Below are 17,777 nucleotides of genomic sequence, written 5' to 3'. Positions count from 1 at the left end.
AGAGAGAGAGAGAGAGAGAGAGTGAGTCCTGGTGTGGTGCTGTGGATTAATGCGCCAGACTGCAAAGCCATTTGAACTGCAAGGTTGGCAGTTCAAGCTTATCAGTCACTCCTCGGAAACCCTATACAGGGTCACTATGGGTCAGAACCTACTCAAAGGCACTTAACAACAACAAATATATATATATAAACACATATTGTTGTTGTTGCTAAGTGCTGACGAGTCGATTCCAACCCATAGCAACCCTGAATAGGGTTTCCGAGGAGCAGCTGTTGACCTTGACTGCCGACCTCGCAGTTCAGCACATTAACCCAGAGTGCCACATCAGGACTCTATATGCATATGTACATACAAAAATATATACACACACACATATACATAAGTACGTATTTTGTTGTTGATAAGTGCTGTTGAGTCAATTACAAGTCATAGCGACCCTATACACAACAGAACAAAAAACTGCCCACTCCCTGTGCCATCCTCAGAATTGTTGTTACATTTGAGCCCATTACTGCTACCACTGTGCCAACTAATTTCATTAGGGTCTTCCTCTTTTACACTGATTTCCACATTACCAAGCATGATGTCCTTTTCCAGGAACTGGTCCCTCTTCATAATATGCTCAATGTATGAAAGACGAAGTTTCACCACCCTGACTTCTATAGCATTCTGGCTGTACTTCTTCTGATACAAATTGTTCTTCTGGTCGTCCATGGTATTTTTAATATTCTTCTCCAACACCATAACCTAAATGCATCAATTCTTCTAAGGTCTTCCTTATTCCTTGATCAGCTTTGACATGCATACAAGGCTACTGAAAATATCATGGCTTGAGTCAGGCACACCTCAGTTCCTTAAACTGACATCCTTGCTCTTGAACACTTCAAAGAGGTCTTGTACAGCAGATTTGCCTAATGTACTACGTCGCTTGATTTCTTGACTGCTGCTTCCATGAGTGTTCATAGTGAATCCAAGCAAGACAAGTCTTTGACAACTTCAATAATTTCTCCATTTATCATGATATTATTTACTGGTCCCATGATGAGGATTTTTGTTTTCTTTACATTGAGATGTAATCCATACCGAAGGCTGTGGTCTTTGATCTTCATCGGTAAGTATTTTAACTCTCCACTATCAGCAAGCAAGGTTGTATCATCTGCATATCACAGGTTGCTAATAAGTTTTCCTCCATTCCTAATGCCACATTCTTCTCCATATAACCCAACTTCTAGGATTATTTGATCAGCATACACATTGAATAAGTACGGTGAAACAATACAACCCTAAAGCACATCTTTCCTGATTGAGTGCCCCTTTGTTCTCTTCAAACAACTGCCTTGTGGCCTATGTACAGGTTCCTCATAAGCAAAAAGTAAGCATTCTGGAATACCCATTCTTCACAATGTTATCCATAGTTTGTCATGATCCACACAGTCGTTCATCATTGACAAAGCCTTTGCATAGCCAATAAAGCACACAGGTAAACATTTTCTGCTTCCAGCCAAGATCCATCTGGTGTCAGCAATGATAATCCTTGTTTCACTTCCTTGACTGAATCCACCACTCATCTGTAAGTTTGCTGTACCTTGCGTGTTACTGTGATGCTAGAAGCTATGCCACCAGTATTTCAAATACCAGCAGGGTCATAAACCTCTCTATATATACATATATAAGCTTCGCTGGTTTTGCTTCTCTAGAGAACCCAGCCTAAGACAAGTTTCCTCACTTTTGTGGGTCATCTAGGACTGGAGTTCTCATGGGTTACTTACCCGGATGTGCACAAAATCATACCTTTGTGTTTGTATCATGGCAAAGAGCATTGCCCTCTTGGCTGGAGATGCTGGATCAGCAGATGTGAATGTACAAGAAGACAATTCTCTCAAAAAGGATCAGAGAACTGTTTTCTATTAGTATAATGTGTCTTTACCCAATAAGTGCTCATGCTGAATCCAGTACGTATTGGGTGAATATAGAAAAAGTTAGATTTGACAGCCCACCCTCATCTCCAGTCTGTAAGAAAGAGTATACTCCTAGGTGCTGTTGGTTACTGAGCTGGACTGCAAGGTCAGTTTGAACCACAAGGTCAGAGGTTCAAGCTGATCCTTGGAAACCTTATACAGAGTCACTATGGGTCGGCAACGACTCAATGGCACTTGACAACCACACCACCAAGATGCGGAGTTTGAATTACCCAGAAGGGGACCAAAGGAGACAGTCGTCAACAAATGTGTTGAAGTGGTAGGAACCGCACAGCGTAGGCATCGTCATGACCCTGAGTGAACTTTATTTCTAGTCAGCACATTCTCCTACAGCGGAAACCAAAACCAACCCCATGGCCATCAAGTTGATTCTGACACAGAGTGACCCTTTAAGACAAAGTAGAACTGCTTTGTGGGGTTTCCAAAACTGAGTTATCTTTATGGAAACAGTCTCATCTTTCTCCTGCCAAGTAGGTGGTCAGTTTGAACTGCCGATCATGACGTTTGCAGACCAATGCTTACCCCACAACACCACCAGGGCTCCTTTCCTGCACTGGAGCTGATATCGTTGTCATTTAGTGCTCTGCCAGTTCACTGCCAGTGAGATGCGCACTTTTCCGTGTGTCTGTTTGGTACCATATAGGTCCTTGCTGTGGGTTAATGCGCTGGACTGCAAAGTCGGTTTGAAGCGCAGGGCCAGCGGTTCAAGCTTACCAGCTGCTCCTTGGAAACCCTATACAGAGTCGCTATGGGTTGGAACCGACTCAATGGCACATAACAACAACAGCATGTGCTGACCTTGCTTTTTGGGTAATCCACCCCCAATCATGCTCAAGGGGCAGAAGAATGGGGCCCTCCAGATCTGAGGAGATGGAAACACCACTCTAATGGACTAAGAGAATAGAGTCACCCAAAGCTGTTATCTCTATGGGTCTTGAATACAAAGCCAGGGAGCCTCCATAGCCAACACCAAGAATCTCGAGGGCAGGGCCATTGCCCAAATGATCTCAGAGAACAAAGGATTATAGTCACCCCTTGAGAGCTAATGTAATTTATTCTACTGTGGTTTGGCCTTGCTAGGTGTCTTTTATCCCTTCTTTCCCTTTTATCCTTTTCTCCCATTTAGGACAGAAATGTGTATCTTACACCTGTTTCACCATTGTACTACGGAAGCAGATGACTTGTGCTCTAGATTCACAGGTTCACAGATGAAAAGGAGCTTTTCACCATGATGGAACAGGCCTAAAGTATCACCCATATTTGATTTAGATGAGACTTTAGAACTTGGAATAGATTTAAGACATTTGAGATGATGTGATAAGGTGAATGTTTTGCATGTGGTAAGGACAAAAATTTGGGGGGGCTAAAGGATGGCATGTTATGGATTGCGTTAGGTCCCCGAGAAATATGCATCATAAATCCTAACCTCTATACTTCTAGTTACAATTCCATTTGGGAATGGGTTGTCTTAGTTAAATTAATGAGGCAGGATTAGTGCAGAATGCATCTTGAGTCAATCTCTGTTGAGATGTAAAAGAGATTCAACAACCAAGCAGACCTGAAATGGGGAAAGAGAGATGCCAAGCAAGGAGCAGAAGCAGATAAGGATAAGAGGCAAGGACATTTCTCTAGACCCAAGAGACAGAAAACCTTTCCCTAAAGCTACCTTCCTGATTTAGGCTTCTAGACTCCTAATCTGTGAGAAAATTAACTCCTCTTTGTTAAAGCTATTCATCTATTGTATTTCTGTGATAGCAACATAAGCTAACCAAGACAAATGGTAATGAACCAAACAAAAATAAAAGAATTCCCCATTTTGGCTCTTTTTCCTTCAGAGGTACTTACTTTCATTTGACAAAGGCTATCTCCAACCTTCAGAAGTTTTTCGTTGTAATAGGCAGCTGGCAGCCGGGGGGCGTATTTGGTCCAAATATTAAACAAAGAGGCGGCACTGTAAGAATCACAAAATAAAATAGCATCTTCAAAGTCAGCAGGCTAGCTCTATTCATTAGCAAGCAACCCTTCAAAACTGATCTTGTGCTCTATCATTAATGCCTATTAGTAATAAATATTATGATGGTTACAATTATTTTCTTCTATGTGCCAAGTACCGATTAAAATACTTATGTGTTTTGTTTTCATTTGGTTTTCACAACAACCCCCTGAGATGGGTAATATCAATTCCTCCATGCACTTAACCACTCTATTACTGTGCCTCTCAGTTCTCTAGAAAGTAAGCTTCCTGAGGGCAAGAACCTCGACTCTATTATTCACTGTTATGTCCCAGCCCCAACAGTAATGTGAGAAGAATATACAATACTTGTAAAATAGTTCCTAATCAGAGTTTCAAATGGTAGTAGATCACTGCTTATTTTATCTAATCTTCAGTGAACATTTACTAAGCACTGGAATGCTAACTAAAAGTTCGGCAGTTAAAATCCACCAGCCGCTCCTCAGAAATCCTATAGAGGGTTGCTATGAGTTGGAACAACATCAACATAGAAAAAAAATCCAAATTTCCCTTAACAGTTGCTCAGTCCTATCTCACACATGTCTAAATAAGGACAAGGAGATAAATGCAGGGGCAAATATAGCTCCAACATACATATTGGAATACTAATGAAATAATCTCAAGAGAAATGTTTATTCAAATAATGAAATGGTATTAATTGAATGATGCTGAATGGAGTAAGGCTTTCCAGTCTTTTTGGACTGATTAAGAATTTATTTGGGAAGGAAAATAGATACATTTACTAAGGAGCAAATATCAATGCATATAAATAGGGTAGCAAACGCAGCCATAGTATCTCAAAATGTCTTTTTATTTTTTTACCTTTACCACTTTTATTTGTCACTCTATGAAATGACACAGTATTAGTATAAATGAGTATCCACGAAATTCACCATGCTAGAATTCTTCTCTCATGCAGATGAAATAGTTAATTCTTCCAAACCTTACCGATGAGATGATGACTAGGATTATTACTCTTAAAAGAAAATGATCAGCTTCATTAAATCAATCAAAATTATATAATAAGAAATTTGTTTTTTCTTTAGTGAACCTTAAATTCAGATTAAGTACTCATGGGGAATGGCTTACATAACGATCAAATGAGAATACTATACCATGTAGTCTACACCCACAATGCACATCACCTAAGAAGAGAATGCTGATGTACTGGGATTGCTGAGTGATTACATGTGATGCTAGGCACTTAGAGTGTTCTAAATAGAAAACCTTAATTGTATAAGCACACTGACTAAATCTTATGAGCATTTAAGAAAAGTATGCTTTAAAAAACATATCTATAAATCATTGCTGGCATTATCACAATCTATCATTTGTTGTTATTGTTGTTGTTGTTATGTGCCATAGAGTCAGTTTCAACCCATAATGACCCTGTGTAAGGTGTCCGAGAAGTGGCTGGTGAGCTTGAACCATCGACCTTGTGGTTCAAACTGACTTAGCATATTAACCCACAGCACTACACCAGGACTATTTATGAGAAAAAACAAATTTTGATTTAAAAAATAATCATATTTTTATAAAATATAAGTAAATCATAAGTGCTGATCTTAACTGATCTCCCCATTGCCACTCTTGCTCCACTTGAACAAGATCACCAAAATAATACATTTTTTCAAACTAATAAGACTTTTTTTTTAGAGCAGGTTCAGGTTTACATTAAATCATGCAGAAAAGTACAGAGATATCCCACAGATCCTCTCTTCCCTCCCTCCCAGATCCTGAAAGTAAAGTCTCTATTAGTAGCGTCTTGCATTGGTTTGTTTTGTTAGGTGCCATCAAGTCTGTGCCAACTCATAGCGACCCTATGCACAACAGAACAAAACACTGCCTGGTCCTGGGCTAACCTCACAATTGTTGCCAAGCTTGAACCCATTGATGCTGCCACTTTGCCAATCCATCTCACTGGGGGTCTTCCTCTTTTTCTCTGACCCTCCACCTTATCAAACATGATATCCTTCTCCAGTGACTGGTCCCTCCTGACAATATGTCCGAAGTATGAGAGACTAAGTTTGGCCATCTTGGCCTCTAAGGAGCACTCTGGCTGCACTTCTTCCAAAACAGATCTATTGGTTCTTTTGGCAGCCCATGACTCTTTCAATATTCTCCTCCAACACCATAGCTCAAAAGTATCAATTCTTCTACAATCTTCCTTATTCACTGGCCAGCTTTCGCATCCATATGAGGTTATGGAAAATACCATGGCTTGAGTCAGGCGCACCTTAGTCCTCAAGCTGACATCTTTGCTCTTCAATGCTTTAAAAAGGACCCTGTATAGGCTTTCTGAGGCTGTACATCATCACAGGAGCAGAAACAGCTAGTGGGTTTGAACTTCAGACCTGTGGTTAGCAGTGCAGTGTTTACCCTACAGCAGCACCTTGAAAATGTCTCCTCTGCACACGTGGTCTTGCCATGATCCTTGTGCTTACCTTCTGTCTGGCTTTTTCTTTTACCTCTACTGCAATTATTCTTATCTCAACATAATACTACCTCCTTGACCACCCATTTTATTTACTGTTGAACTTTATATTGGGATTTGAGTGAAAGTTTACAGAGAATATGGGACTCTCAATCACCAGGTAGTATCATTTTGTTTCATGACACTGACATGGTCCCCACACTGTAACCGCACTCTTCCCACTCCCTTCCTGGCTTCACTGTCTCCACTCGTTCCTTTCCTCCTGCCTTCTGAACTGTTTCCCTGGACTAATGCTGCCCTTTGTATCACAAAGGGTTGATTGTTCTAAGGAGTGTCTAGCTCCCTGGGGTTACTGTGCACCTCACAGGCCTGTGTCCTGTTTGTAAACTGAACCATGGGAGTGAGTTCCTTTCCAGACTTGAGGCATGTCTAAGGGCCACAGTCTCAGGGCTTCCACGAGTCTCTATCAAACCAGTAAGCCTGGGCTTTTTTATCATGACCATTTATTTTACTACAGGACCCCACTGTGTTCTCTTTAAATCTTTACTCAAGTGTCATCTACTCTGACCACCCTACTGAAAACTGAAACCTTCCATTCCCTACAGCCCTTTGCCTTCTTTACTTCTCTAGTTAATAATTTTTCACTTTCTAGATTTGCAAAAATTGATAACTAAATCATTCCTCCCCCAGTACCCTCTACTCAGGTTCAATAATTTGTTGCCATTATTGACTGCAGTTAATAATTGATTATAGAAGCTAACAGATTAGAATTCAGGGTTAGACATGGTCAGGACACATGTTCTTCTAGTCACCTCAGACAGCCTCTCCCCATGCAGACTTCCCTGGCCCTTAACCGAGCCTCTGCCCTGCTCCAACAATGTTACAAAACTCTTTTAGGGTTGCTAATAAACACTCACAAGGCACACCACTCCATCATAAGCCTCAAACTGAAGGCACTAGGCTCAGTGGATCAGCAAACCCAATTAAATGCCTACAGGTACCCCACTCCACAAGTGAGTCTCCGGCCCAAAGGCACTCCGCTGTACTTGATCTGTGGGTTGGAAAGTCCACCACTCGGGCTCGTCCTATGGTTCTTGGTTCTGTTGTTGCTGCTCCTCTGCCACTCCTCCGGTGTCACAGCTTTCTGTCCTTAGGTCAGGAAAGATCAATGCATAGGGGTCTTTAGGCCCAAAGGACACATCCACTCCTGGCTCTTCTTCTCCAGTGGTAGCAAAATCCCCCAATCCTGCTTCTGAGGTAGCTCAGAAAGGTGAGGTGGCAAAACTGACTGTGTCAGGATGGGTTTGCTAGCAAAGCAAAACCAGTGACATATATTTATGTATACAGAGAGAGAAAGAAGTTTATTATTGTACATTGTAGAGTCTCAGGTCTCCAGCAGAAGAGAAAGCGAGTCCATCCCGCCCCCGTGTGTCCTTTATACTGGGAGTAGGGCAAACCCACAAGGAAGCATCCCTTCAATTGATTGGATGCTTTTAGCTGCTCATCATAGAGCTAACTATGCCTGTATTAGGTTTTACCACTATGGGAATCAGCATATCCCAACTATCAAACCTCTGGAAATCCCAGCCTAGACAAATTGACACAAAACCCTAACCATTACATTCCATCCTTGTCAACTTGACACCTATAAACTATATGTATAATCTGTAAATAAAGAAAACTGCAGGGTCATATTTGCAACTTGTTGTTGTGAAGTGCCGTCAAGTTCATTCCTACCCATAGCAACCCTGTATAGGGTTTCCAAGGAGCAGCTGGTGAGCTTGAACCACTGACCTTGCAGTTCAAATGGCTTTGCAGTCTGGCGCATTAACCCACAGCGCCACACCAGGACTCCAATAAAACATGTACAACCAAATACGCACTGGTTCCATTTTCATCTTAAATGTCACATATCAACAAAGCAAAAGAAGTTGATGCATACATACAAAACAAAAAATATATAGTCATTTAAATGTCCAAAGGCCACATTCTGCAAGCCTGCCTCCTGTGTAGAGTCACACAGCGTTACTCAGTCCATGGCCTAGACTCCACTGCTGCTCTGTCCTTCCATGCCAGCGCCTCTGCCAGCAGGGATCTCAAGCTTCACTCATCTTCTCCCATAATGATGGTCCCAGGATCATCGGTTCCTGAAATGAAAGAGAACTACTTCCTCCTTTTAGTTACACATCTTCTACAATTACAGTTTTGGCAATCACAATTAATCCTACTAACAATTACAGCTGAAATCATCAAATCCTATCAGCATTGTTTCCCACCCACCCCCCTTTCACCAGACACAGCTGAAAAAAAGGAAAACTACTCAGTGGGGATTCTCCTTTGTCCACTCATTCTAAAACTAAGCACACCTATAAAATCTTGTAAGCCAGACACTTCCTGCCTTTATAGCCCCCCTATTTTTGATAGTCAGTGTCTAAATTGCCCATTCCTATCAACCCAGTGATAGGTTGGTGTTTCAAGCTCCTCAGCTACTCTTTGGAAACTCTATACAGGGTCTCCATGAGTCAGAACCAACTCAACAGCACATAACAACAACAACAACATCAACCCTGTAAACTGAGGAGACAAGCATATGAAGAATTTTCCATTCTGGTTGGAATTTTGAGCAACTGCATCCATAAACAAAAGTCCAGTCCAACACATTATAGCAACTGACACTTGCTCACAGTATCAAACATCTTTATTGTCTATCTTGTCAGGTTCTGGTCAGCTTGACCCTAGCTATCTAAACTTGGTCAAATGGGTACCAGCTACAAGTTTGGGAGTTCACACATACCTCCTTTCACTTCAAACCAGCTGACACCTTCAATCTGAGCCCTAGTTCCCATAGGCTAAGTCAGTGCCCGTGGGCTCAGGAGATCACACAACTCCCTAAACTTCCACCCAGCCAGCCTTCCCATTCGTCTTATCTCAAGGTCAATGGGTGCAACAGAACATGTCCAAACTCAGTCCATATCTTCATTGCTGCATTTCCCCCAATTCCACTCACATATACATCCAGGTGGTCACCCATAGCGACCCTGTATAGGGTTTCTAAGGAGCAGCTGGTGAGCTTGAACCACCGTCCTTGTGGTTCAAACAGACTTTGCAGTCCAGCGCATTAACCCACAGCGCCTCAGCAGGACTCCAAGGGGGTTTTCGCTGATGCCTTCTAAACTCAAAACGCCAAACTATTCACTTTTTTCTCTGCTTGAATCTCCTGTTCTCCCAGCAGTTCTGGGTTGGTCTGCATGTCTTTCCAATTGCAAATGTGCCAACTCTGAAGGTTCTGGGTGGTGGTAGTTGTGCGTCATGGAGTCGGTTCCAACTTATAGCGACCCCGTTTAGGGTTTCCAGGGCTGTAAATCTTTATGGGAGCAGAATGCTTTATCATTCTCCCACTGAGTAACTGGCAGTTTCAAACTGTTGACCTTAAGATTAACAGTAGGGCTTAGGATTCCACCTAAGGCCTTACTCTACAAAGGCTTAAAGTAAAATGATTATTTTTTCCAGGCAAATTCTAATTTCCCTTTCAGCAAATCCAATCAAGTATAGGCTGAAGATGGGTTTACAAGCTCTCTGTAATCATAATTTCCAATATTCCTAATATACATGTGTGTCTGTTTAACAATAATAGGAAGGAGAAACCAATATCCATAAGGCAGTCAAACACATAAACCTTTTAAAACACTCAAGTCCAATCTTTTCTTCTCCCTTTAGACTAACCTCATTCATACGTATATGGCTTGGGCATCTGGCAGGATGCATTCCAGCAGGCCCAGCATTAGCCATCCTTTTTCATCAGAGTGTCATCAGCTCCAGGCAACCCCAGAAACCACTATTCTCCCCTCCGCTGAAATATGTTATCCCAGACCCCTTCATTATTTCTCCCACAAAACCTCACAATTTCATAGGTCTGGAGCCGTTGCAATGAATCCTGCTCACAGTGCCAACTGTTTAAATCAAGTGGGGACCCTGTCTGACTTCCTGTGATTCCACAAGGAAAGAGGACCAAACTCAAATCAATCCAAGACGGATTCCTATGAAGTGGAGGTCATACATGCTTCCACCCCATATTGGGGTCTTAAAAGTTAGTCAAACTTGAGAACCAATTTAGAAAACTCATCCTTATGATTTTGTTTCTTTAGAACCCCACTCCTGGTACCACATGTCTTAGGCCATGTTTTTTAAAGAAGCAAAACCAGTGAAAACATGTTTATATACAGAGAGAGAGAAGTTTACTATCTTGCAATTGTAGAGTCCCAGGCCCCTAGTAACAAAGAGAGTGGGAATTCCTCCAGGGTGTTCATTATATTGGGAGCAGGCCACACCCCCAAAGAAGCATTCCTTCAATTGATTGGCTCATCATAGAGCTGACTATGCATTAGGTTTCATCCCATGGGAATAAGCACATTCCAACTACTTAAACTCTGGAAATCTTAGCCTAGTCAAGTTGACACAAAACCCTGTTACACTGTCCAATCACAATTAGCACCATTAACTGAATCATATAATCCACCAGCATTCCCTTACCTACTCAGACCCAGAACCATCAAGGATAAGTAGTTTTGTGGGAGTTACAAAGACTATGGCTAGTTCATGGCACTGCAAGGTTACCATAGGAGGAGTCCTAATGGTGCAGTGCTTAAGCACTCAGCTGCTGAGAGATCAGTGGTTTGAACCCATCAGCTGCTTACTGGGAAAAAGATATGTCAGTCTGCTTCCATAAAGATTACAGCCCAGGAAATACTATGGGGCAAGGCAAGCTCTTTTCTGTTCTATAGGGTCAAAAGGAATAAAAAATAAATCTTTTAAACTATAAATATATAGAGATTATGGGGAATGTGGTAGTTCCACACTATCCCACGAACTACAGTTACAGCTCATGAGCTGCTCCACTAGAGAAAAAATGAGGTTTTCTGTTCCGGCAAAGATTTAAAGCCTGTACAGGGCTGCTATAAAGAGCTCTGGTAGTGTTGTGGTTACGAATTGGGCTGCGAACCTCACGGTCAGCAGTTCGATACTACCAGCTGCTCCGCGGGAGAAGAGGATGAGCCTTTCTGCTCCCGTAAAGATTTACAGCCTTGGAAACCCTGTACAGGGTCACTATGTGTCGGAACCAACTCCACGGCACATCACAACAACAACAGGGCTGCTATACATCAGGAACGATGAGACAGCACTTAACAACAACATGTAGAGATTATGTTTGTAATATGCAGTCCTTGGTCAATTCTTGGTTCTCATTTTATAAGACCCATCTGCAGGATTTGCCACAGTGGGTCACCCTTGCCCTCCTCCTTGAAACTTTTCTCTATCTGGCCTCCAGTACACCAAACAACTAACTTTTCTCCTACCTCCTTGGTCTTAAGTCTTTACTGGTTTCTTTTCTCCCACTTCTCAATGCTGGAGCATTCCAGGACTCAGTTCTTGGGCTCTCTTCTTCTTCACCTACTCTCACCACCTTAGCTATTCCACCAAATGTTATCATTTAAGTTCCAGTAATAAAACCATGTTGGCAAATCCCAAACATATATTTCCCCTGACTGTCAGACTCAATACCTAGTCACCTGTAGAGCAGCTCTGCCTGGATATTGGATTACATGTCAATCTTAACATCTTTTTGTCAAGTGCCGTCAAGTCAGTTCTGACTAATAGGGACCCTGTATAGGCTTTTCATAGACTGGCTGGTGAGCTTGAACTGCCAACCTTGTGGTTTAAACGACCTTGCAGTCCAGCACACAGTGCCACACCAGGACTCCTTATTATAACTAAAAGTAAATTGTTGGTCTCCAAATTCCTGCCTGACACCTTCTCATCCTAAGTCACAATCCTATGACCTTAACACTTTCATGCGCCCTGTGTGGCATACTAGAAATCCTCATTACTTGCTCCTTCTCATCTTTCTCAAAGGCCATTCTTCCTGACCTTCCCTGACCATGCTCCTCATGCCTCCATTTTAAATTGCAACACCAGTCCCACATCCTCCAGCCCATGCCCTGCCCTATTTTTTCCCTAGCACTTATCTCCTTGAATTGTTGTTGTTGTTAAGTGCCGTCAAGTCAGTTCCGCCTCACAGTGACCCTGTATAGGGTTTCCAAGGAGTAGGTGGTGAGCTTGAACCAGCGACCTTGTTGTTCAAACCAACTTTGCAATCCAGCACATTAACCCACAGCACCACACCAGAACTCCTTACATAGTGGCTGCAAGGTCAGTGGTTCAAGCCCACCAGCTGCTCTTTAGAAACCCTATACAGGGTCGCTATGTGTCAGAACCGTCTTGATGGTACTTAGCAACAACAACAACAACACTCAAAAATATAACCCCCATGAGAGTAGGATTTTTATATCTTTTGCTAACTTGATGTTTTCCCAGTTCTTAGAATAGTATCTGCTGTGCTTGTGTGTGTGTGTGTGTGTGTCTCTACATATGCAGCTGTTGTTTGTGACTCTAGGTACAACAAAAACTGCATGAGCCTGTGACATCATCACCATTGTCACTTTGAGCCATTGCTGCACTCACTGTGTCAATCCAACTCATTAAGAGTCTTCCTCTGGTATAATAGTGGTTACAAATGGGGCTGCTAACCTCAGGGTCAACAGTTCAAAACTACCAGCTGTTCCATGGGAGAAAGATGAGGCTTTCTGCTCCCATAAATATTTACAGCCTCGGAAACCCTGTACAGGGTCACTATGAGTCAAAACCGACTCAACGGCACATAATAACAAATCTCTTTCACTAACCCTCTATTTTGCCTGCATTATGTCTTTCTCCAAGGACTGGTGCCTCCAAAAAATATGTCCAAAGAACAGGAGGCAAAGTCTCGCCACCCTCACTTCTAAAGAACATTCTAACTGTACTTCTTCCAAGACAGACTTGCTGTTATTAGGTGGTGTTGAGCTGGTTTTGATGCATAGCAACACCATACATAGAGTAGAACTGCCCTCTAGGATTTCCTGTGGTTGTTAAGTGCTGTTGAGTCGGTTCTGACTCATAGCGACTCTGTATAGGATTTCCGAGGAGCAACTGGTGGGTTTGAGCAGCTGACCTTGTGGTTCACAGTCCAGTGCTGATCCTACAACAGCACAGCCGGAGTTCCTATTCCTAGGATATAGTATATATGGGAGCAGACAACTAGGTGTTTCTCCAGGGAACTAATGGGTGGGTTTGAACTGGCATCCTTTCCTTCTACAGTCCAGCACTTAACCATTGTGCCACTAGGGAGAAATATATTTCTCAATAGTTGTTACATGCATGATGAAAAATAAATATATCAAAACTATGTCTCTGTATTAAGTGCATGAATTAAAAATAAAAGTTAAAACTATTCATTATTCTGGTGTGGATTTTCTTTTATACCTACTTATCTACTTTTATAACTGTTCGGTTTGCAATGTTTTTAATTGGGAAAGAAAAATGGAAACCGAAAAGAAACTTATAATGACGTTGCAGTTTGTAATATTAACATTATGGTGATCGAACATGAAAAAAAAAAAAAAAGGTAAAAGTTCAAAGTGAGCCATGAATCCAGAAGAAGTTACTGTGGCCCGAATAATAATCTAACACAGGATGAACATGCGCATGTTCGAAGGATGACACACTTCACAGCATCAAGAACTTCTTCAAGAACCTACGTGACTTAGCTCAAAGTTGTACTTCTTTCTCTGTATACATGGCAAGTGGTGAAACATCCCTTAGTGAGCCACGAAGTTACTGGTAGCAAATAGACAACACTCAAATGATTTTGTGATTTTTACTTCGCCCGGAGCAGGAAGCCAAGATATAAAATTCACAAGGAATTAAGGACAGACAGTAATGCATTTCCACTTCTTGAATTTTGTTCACATCTCCAGGGCCCTGGAACCAGGACCGGCGTCGCAAGGCGGACCTAGCTCTGTGGCCACTGCCTGCATTCTCAAGGGCCACCCATCATCTCCTAGGGCCCCAAGAGTCACCCTTTTCCGTCCAACGCCCTCTCCAGGGCCCTGCCTCCTTACCAGCGCCGGTGGAATTCATACTCCTGGTCCTCCGTGGTCGCTATAGTCTCCTTTCTTTTCATAAAACCTAGCAACTCCCGGATCTCCTTTTCACAAGAGGCCAGGAGCGGGTTTTTAGCGTCCAGCGGCCCATAAAACACGGCGAGGGGCAATGTGTCCTCCGAGCAGGAGGAGCGTGGCAGCAGGATCGGAGAGCTTGCCTTCGACTCCTGGGGCGATTTCGAGAGCGCGGTCAAGGTCGATATCGGAGTCGGCGGCGGTACCGGAGGCGACACCGACGTGGGAGACATGTTGGATATATGAACCGAGGAGGCGGCCGACGCTGCCATATTGACGCTACCCTAGAGAAGCTGGGGTACACGCGGTTGCCTGGCGACGGTCTCGCGGCAACCAGACGTCGCGCGCACTTTCCGGGAAACACAGCGGCCCCTAGAGGTCACAGGAGGAATTCGCCGGTCCAAAAGGAATGTTGCTCTTGAGCGGTTTTTGCCGGTTTGTCCACTGGATGGCTATATGAGATGAGAATAGAAAGAAGGTTCTGGGCAGAAAGCCAGTGAATACTAAAGCAAACAATTTACGATCACAAATCCAAACTATATATATTCTTTTTCTTTTTTTAGTTTGACCACTTAGAAATAATAAGGTTGATGAGCATGATGGTTACTAACATGTGACCGACACACATTAGTTCAAGGAGCCCTAGTAGCATAGTGTTGTGAGTTGGGCTTCCAACCTCAAAGTCAGTTGTTCGAATCTACCAACTTCAAGGTCTACACTTTGATTCTACCAACCACTCCGCATTAAAAAATCAAGCTTCCTGCTACCCCCTCAGAAATCCTATGGAAGATCCCTATGAATTGGAACCAAGTCAATGGCACAAAATCACCAAACACACTTGAAACATAAAATCTTAAAAATCTCATATAATTATCACAAAAGCTTTATGCCTTCCACTTCGTATTTTAAGAAACCAATCTTAGGAAGGTTAAGTCATTTCACCAGAGTTAGAACTATAGCGTCAAGGACCCAGTCCTTAGCTTGAGATCAAAATGAACAGGCCATACTAATGCTTTAAGGAAGGAGAGGTGGACCACTTCTGAATGGTTAGCCACTGAAAGCGTTATGATTCCATTTTGCTTGGATCCACAAGCAATGCTCAGAGAAGCAACAGTCAAGAATTAAAACAACACATTGCATTAGACACATCTGTTGTGCAAGATCTCTTTCAATTGCTCAAGAACCAGGATGTCTGTCTGAGGACTAAGGTGTGCCTGATCCAAGTCACAGTATTTTCTATCACCTCACATGCATGTGAAAGTTGGACAATGAATAAGAAAGACCCTAGAAGAATTGACGCATATGGATTATGGTTTTGGCAAAGAATATTAAATGTACCATAGACTGGCAGAAGAGCAAGCAAGTTTGTGTTGGAAGAAGTACAGCCAGAATGTTCCTTAGAAACAAGGAAGGTAAGACTTCATCCTTCATACTTTAGACATGTTGTCAGGAGGGCCCAGTCCCTGGAGAAGGACATCATGTGTGGTAAAGTGGAGGACCAGTGAAAATGAGGAAGACTCCACAAGGAGATGGACTGACATAGTGGCAGCAACAACGAATTCAACATTAACAGCAATTATAAGGATGGCACAGGACAAACTGTTTCGTTCTGTTGTGCATAGGGTCACTATGAGTTGAAACTGACTCCATGATACCTAACAACAAAAACAACAAGGAAGCTTACTAATCCAAATTAAATTGGTAAGCAATTTAAGAAGACAGAGGTAGGCAGGACCACATGCTCAGAACTATGTTCTAATGAGAAAGACAGATAATACATGAGAAAACAAGAAAATTAGCTGACAAGCAATTTAAGAATTAAGTACAGGGTCCATTCCTCTGCTTCGATTTGTGGTTCTCTGGTTGTAGAAATGATGATTGTGCCTAATAATTATGGTTACATTAGATTTATTCATCTGCATTACAGCCTGATCCTAATTATCACTATACTTTACATTAATGACAATTTACTCAACCTTAACCACTGCAAGCAAGCTAATGGCTTAAAGTGTTGATTCTTATAGAGATAGATAGATAGATAGATAGATAGATAGATAGATAGATAGAGATAGAGATCTACAGATATATATATAGAAGTATATCTATAGATCTCTCTATATATATACTTTTTTTTTCATCTTAAATGGGGATTAAACAGGGATTTTAGGAGATTTTGCTTCTGAAGGGGAAACTTTATGTCTTAATGGGAAGTACTTGGGGACAAAGAAAGTCCATCTTTCTCTGCATATTTTGGTCAATTGTTGTTGTTGTTAAATGCCATCGAGTCGGTTCCGACCCATAGCGACCCTGTACAGGGTTTCCGAGGGTGTAAATCTTTACGGGAGTAGAAAGCCTCATCTTTCTCCCGCGGAGCGGCTGGTAGTTTCGAACCACTGACCTTAAGGTTCGCAGCCCGATTCGTAACCACTACGCTACCAGAGCTCCTTATTTTGGTCAATAGTGAGAGTAAAATTTATTAAAGCACTAGTTTCGGATACCCTGTTTTCATTATAAATGCAATGCCAAAAAGAATCTTCTAGAAGAACCAGAAATATTTGATGGTTTAGAAAAAATAGATCTTATAATACTGACCCCTGCTACTAGTTCTGTCACACTTACAAATAAATAGACAGTGAACCTAACACTCTGTGAGCCCAATTTCCCATTTAAGATTAAGCAATTTATTGGCCCACAGTCTGATTTCTTTCAGACGAGACCTAATTTCTTGCAGGCTCTGTGGGCCTGTACTAATTTGTCAGGCTAGCCTAATACATTGTAGATACTGTACTGTAATTTTTTCCTTTTTTTTTAGGAAATATGATAGTGATTTTGCTCAATGGTGTGATTATAGCCAGAAAACCTTCCTGCAAGGAGCAAGATGCTCTGGCACCTCGCTGTAGAACATCATTTCTCCAATTAGAATGTAGAAATTACCCTGTGATCCACAGACCTTGTAACTTGTCTCTAAGAGAACAATGAAAATTTGTTTTAAATTTTACAGAATTTAGACCTAAAGAAATAATTCATTCTTGGGGGCGTTTCTAGAAAATATTAATAGAGAACAGAAAGTCAGCTTAGTAAATTCTCTTCCTTCTCACCTTCCCTTTGTTCTCATACATACAGCTGACTTGTGCACTTCAGATCCAAAGCTGCTGTCATTTGCCACCAAGTACTGTCTCTGATAATGATGAAAGTGAAACAGCAGGATAAAATTAAATGAAAATGGCCAGAAAGGAGTAAAGAAAATAAAAAAGAGGCAGATAAAGTTTTTATACCCCTAACTAGCTGCTCCCATAAACCAA

General features: G+C 42.0%; 1 protein-coding gene across 1 annotated transcript in view; it reads right to left on the bottom strand.

Annotated features, from left to right (window-relative positions):
* The window catches only part of LOC102814362 (chromosome unknown open reading frame, human C12orf55), a 73,983-nt gene extending 59,236 nt beyond the window's left edge, over positions 1-14,747 (bottom strand). Inside the window, exons 1-2 of the mRNA XM_006871816.1 lie at positions 14,419-14,747; positions 3,825-3,930 (exon numbers count right to left, since the gene is read on the bottom strand). Of these exons, the coding sequence (XP_006871878.1) occupies positions 3,825-3,930; positions 14,419-14,747 (435 nt within the window). The remainder of the gene's footprint in view (positions 1-3,824; positions 3,931-14,418) is intronic.
* Positions 14,748-17,777: the final 3,030 nt, after the last annotated feature.

Source organism: Chrysochloris asiatica, unplaced genomic scaffold (genome assembly GCF_000296735.1).
Source record: "Chrysochloris asiatica unplaced genomic scaffold, ChrAsi1.0 scaffold00174, whole genome shotgun sequence".
Lineage (NCBI taxonomy): Eukaryota > Metazoa > Chordata > Mammalia > Afrosoricida > Chrysochloridae > Chrysochloris > Chrysochloris asiatica.
This window is presented reverse-complemented; position numbering and strand designations above follow the sequence as displayed.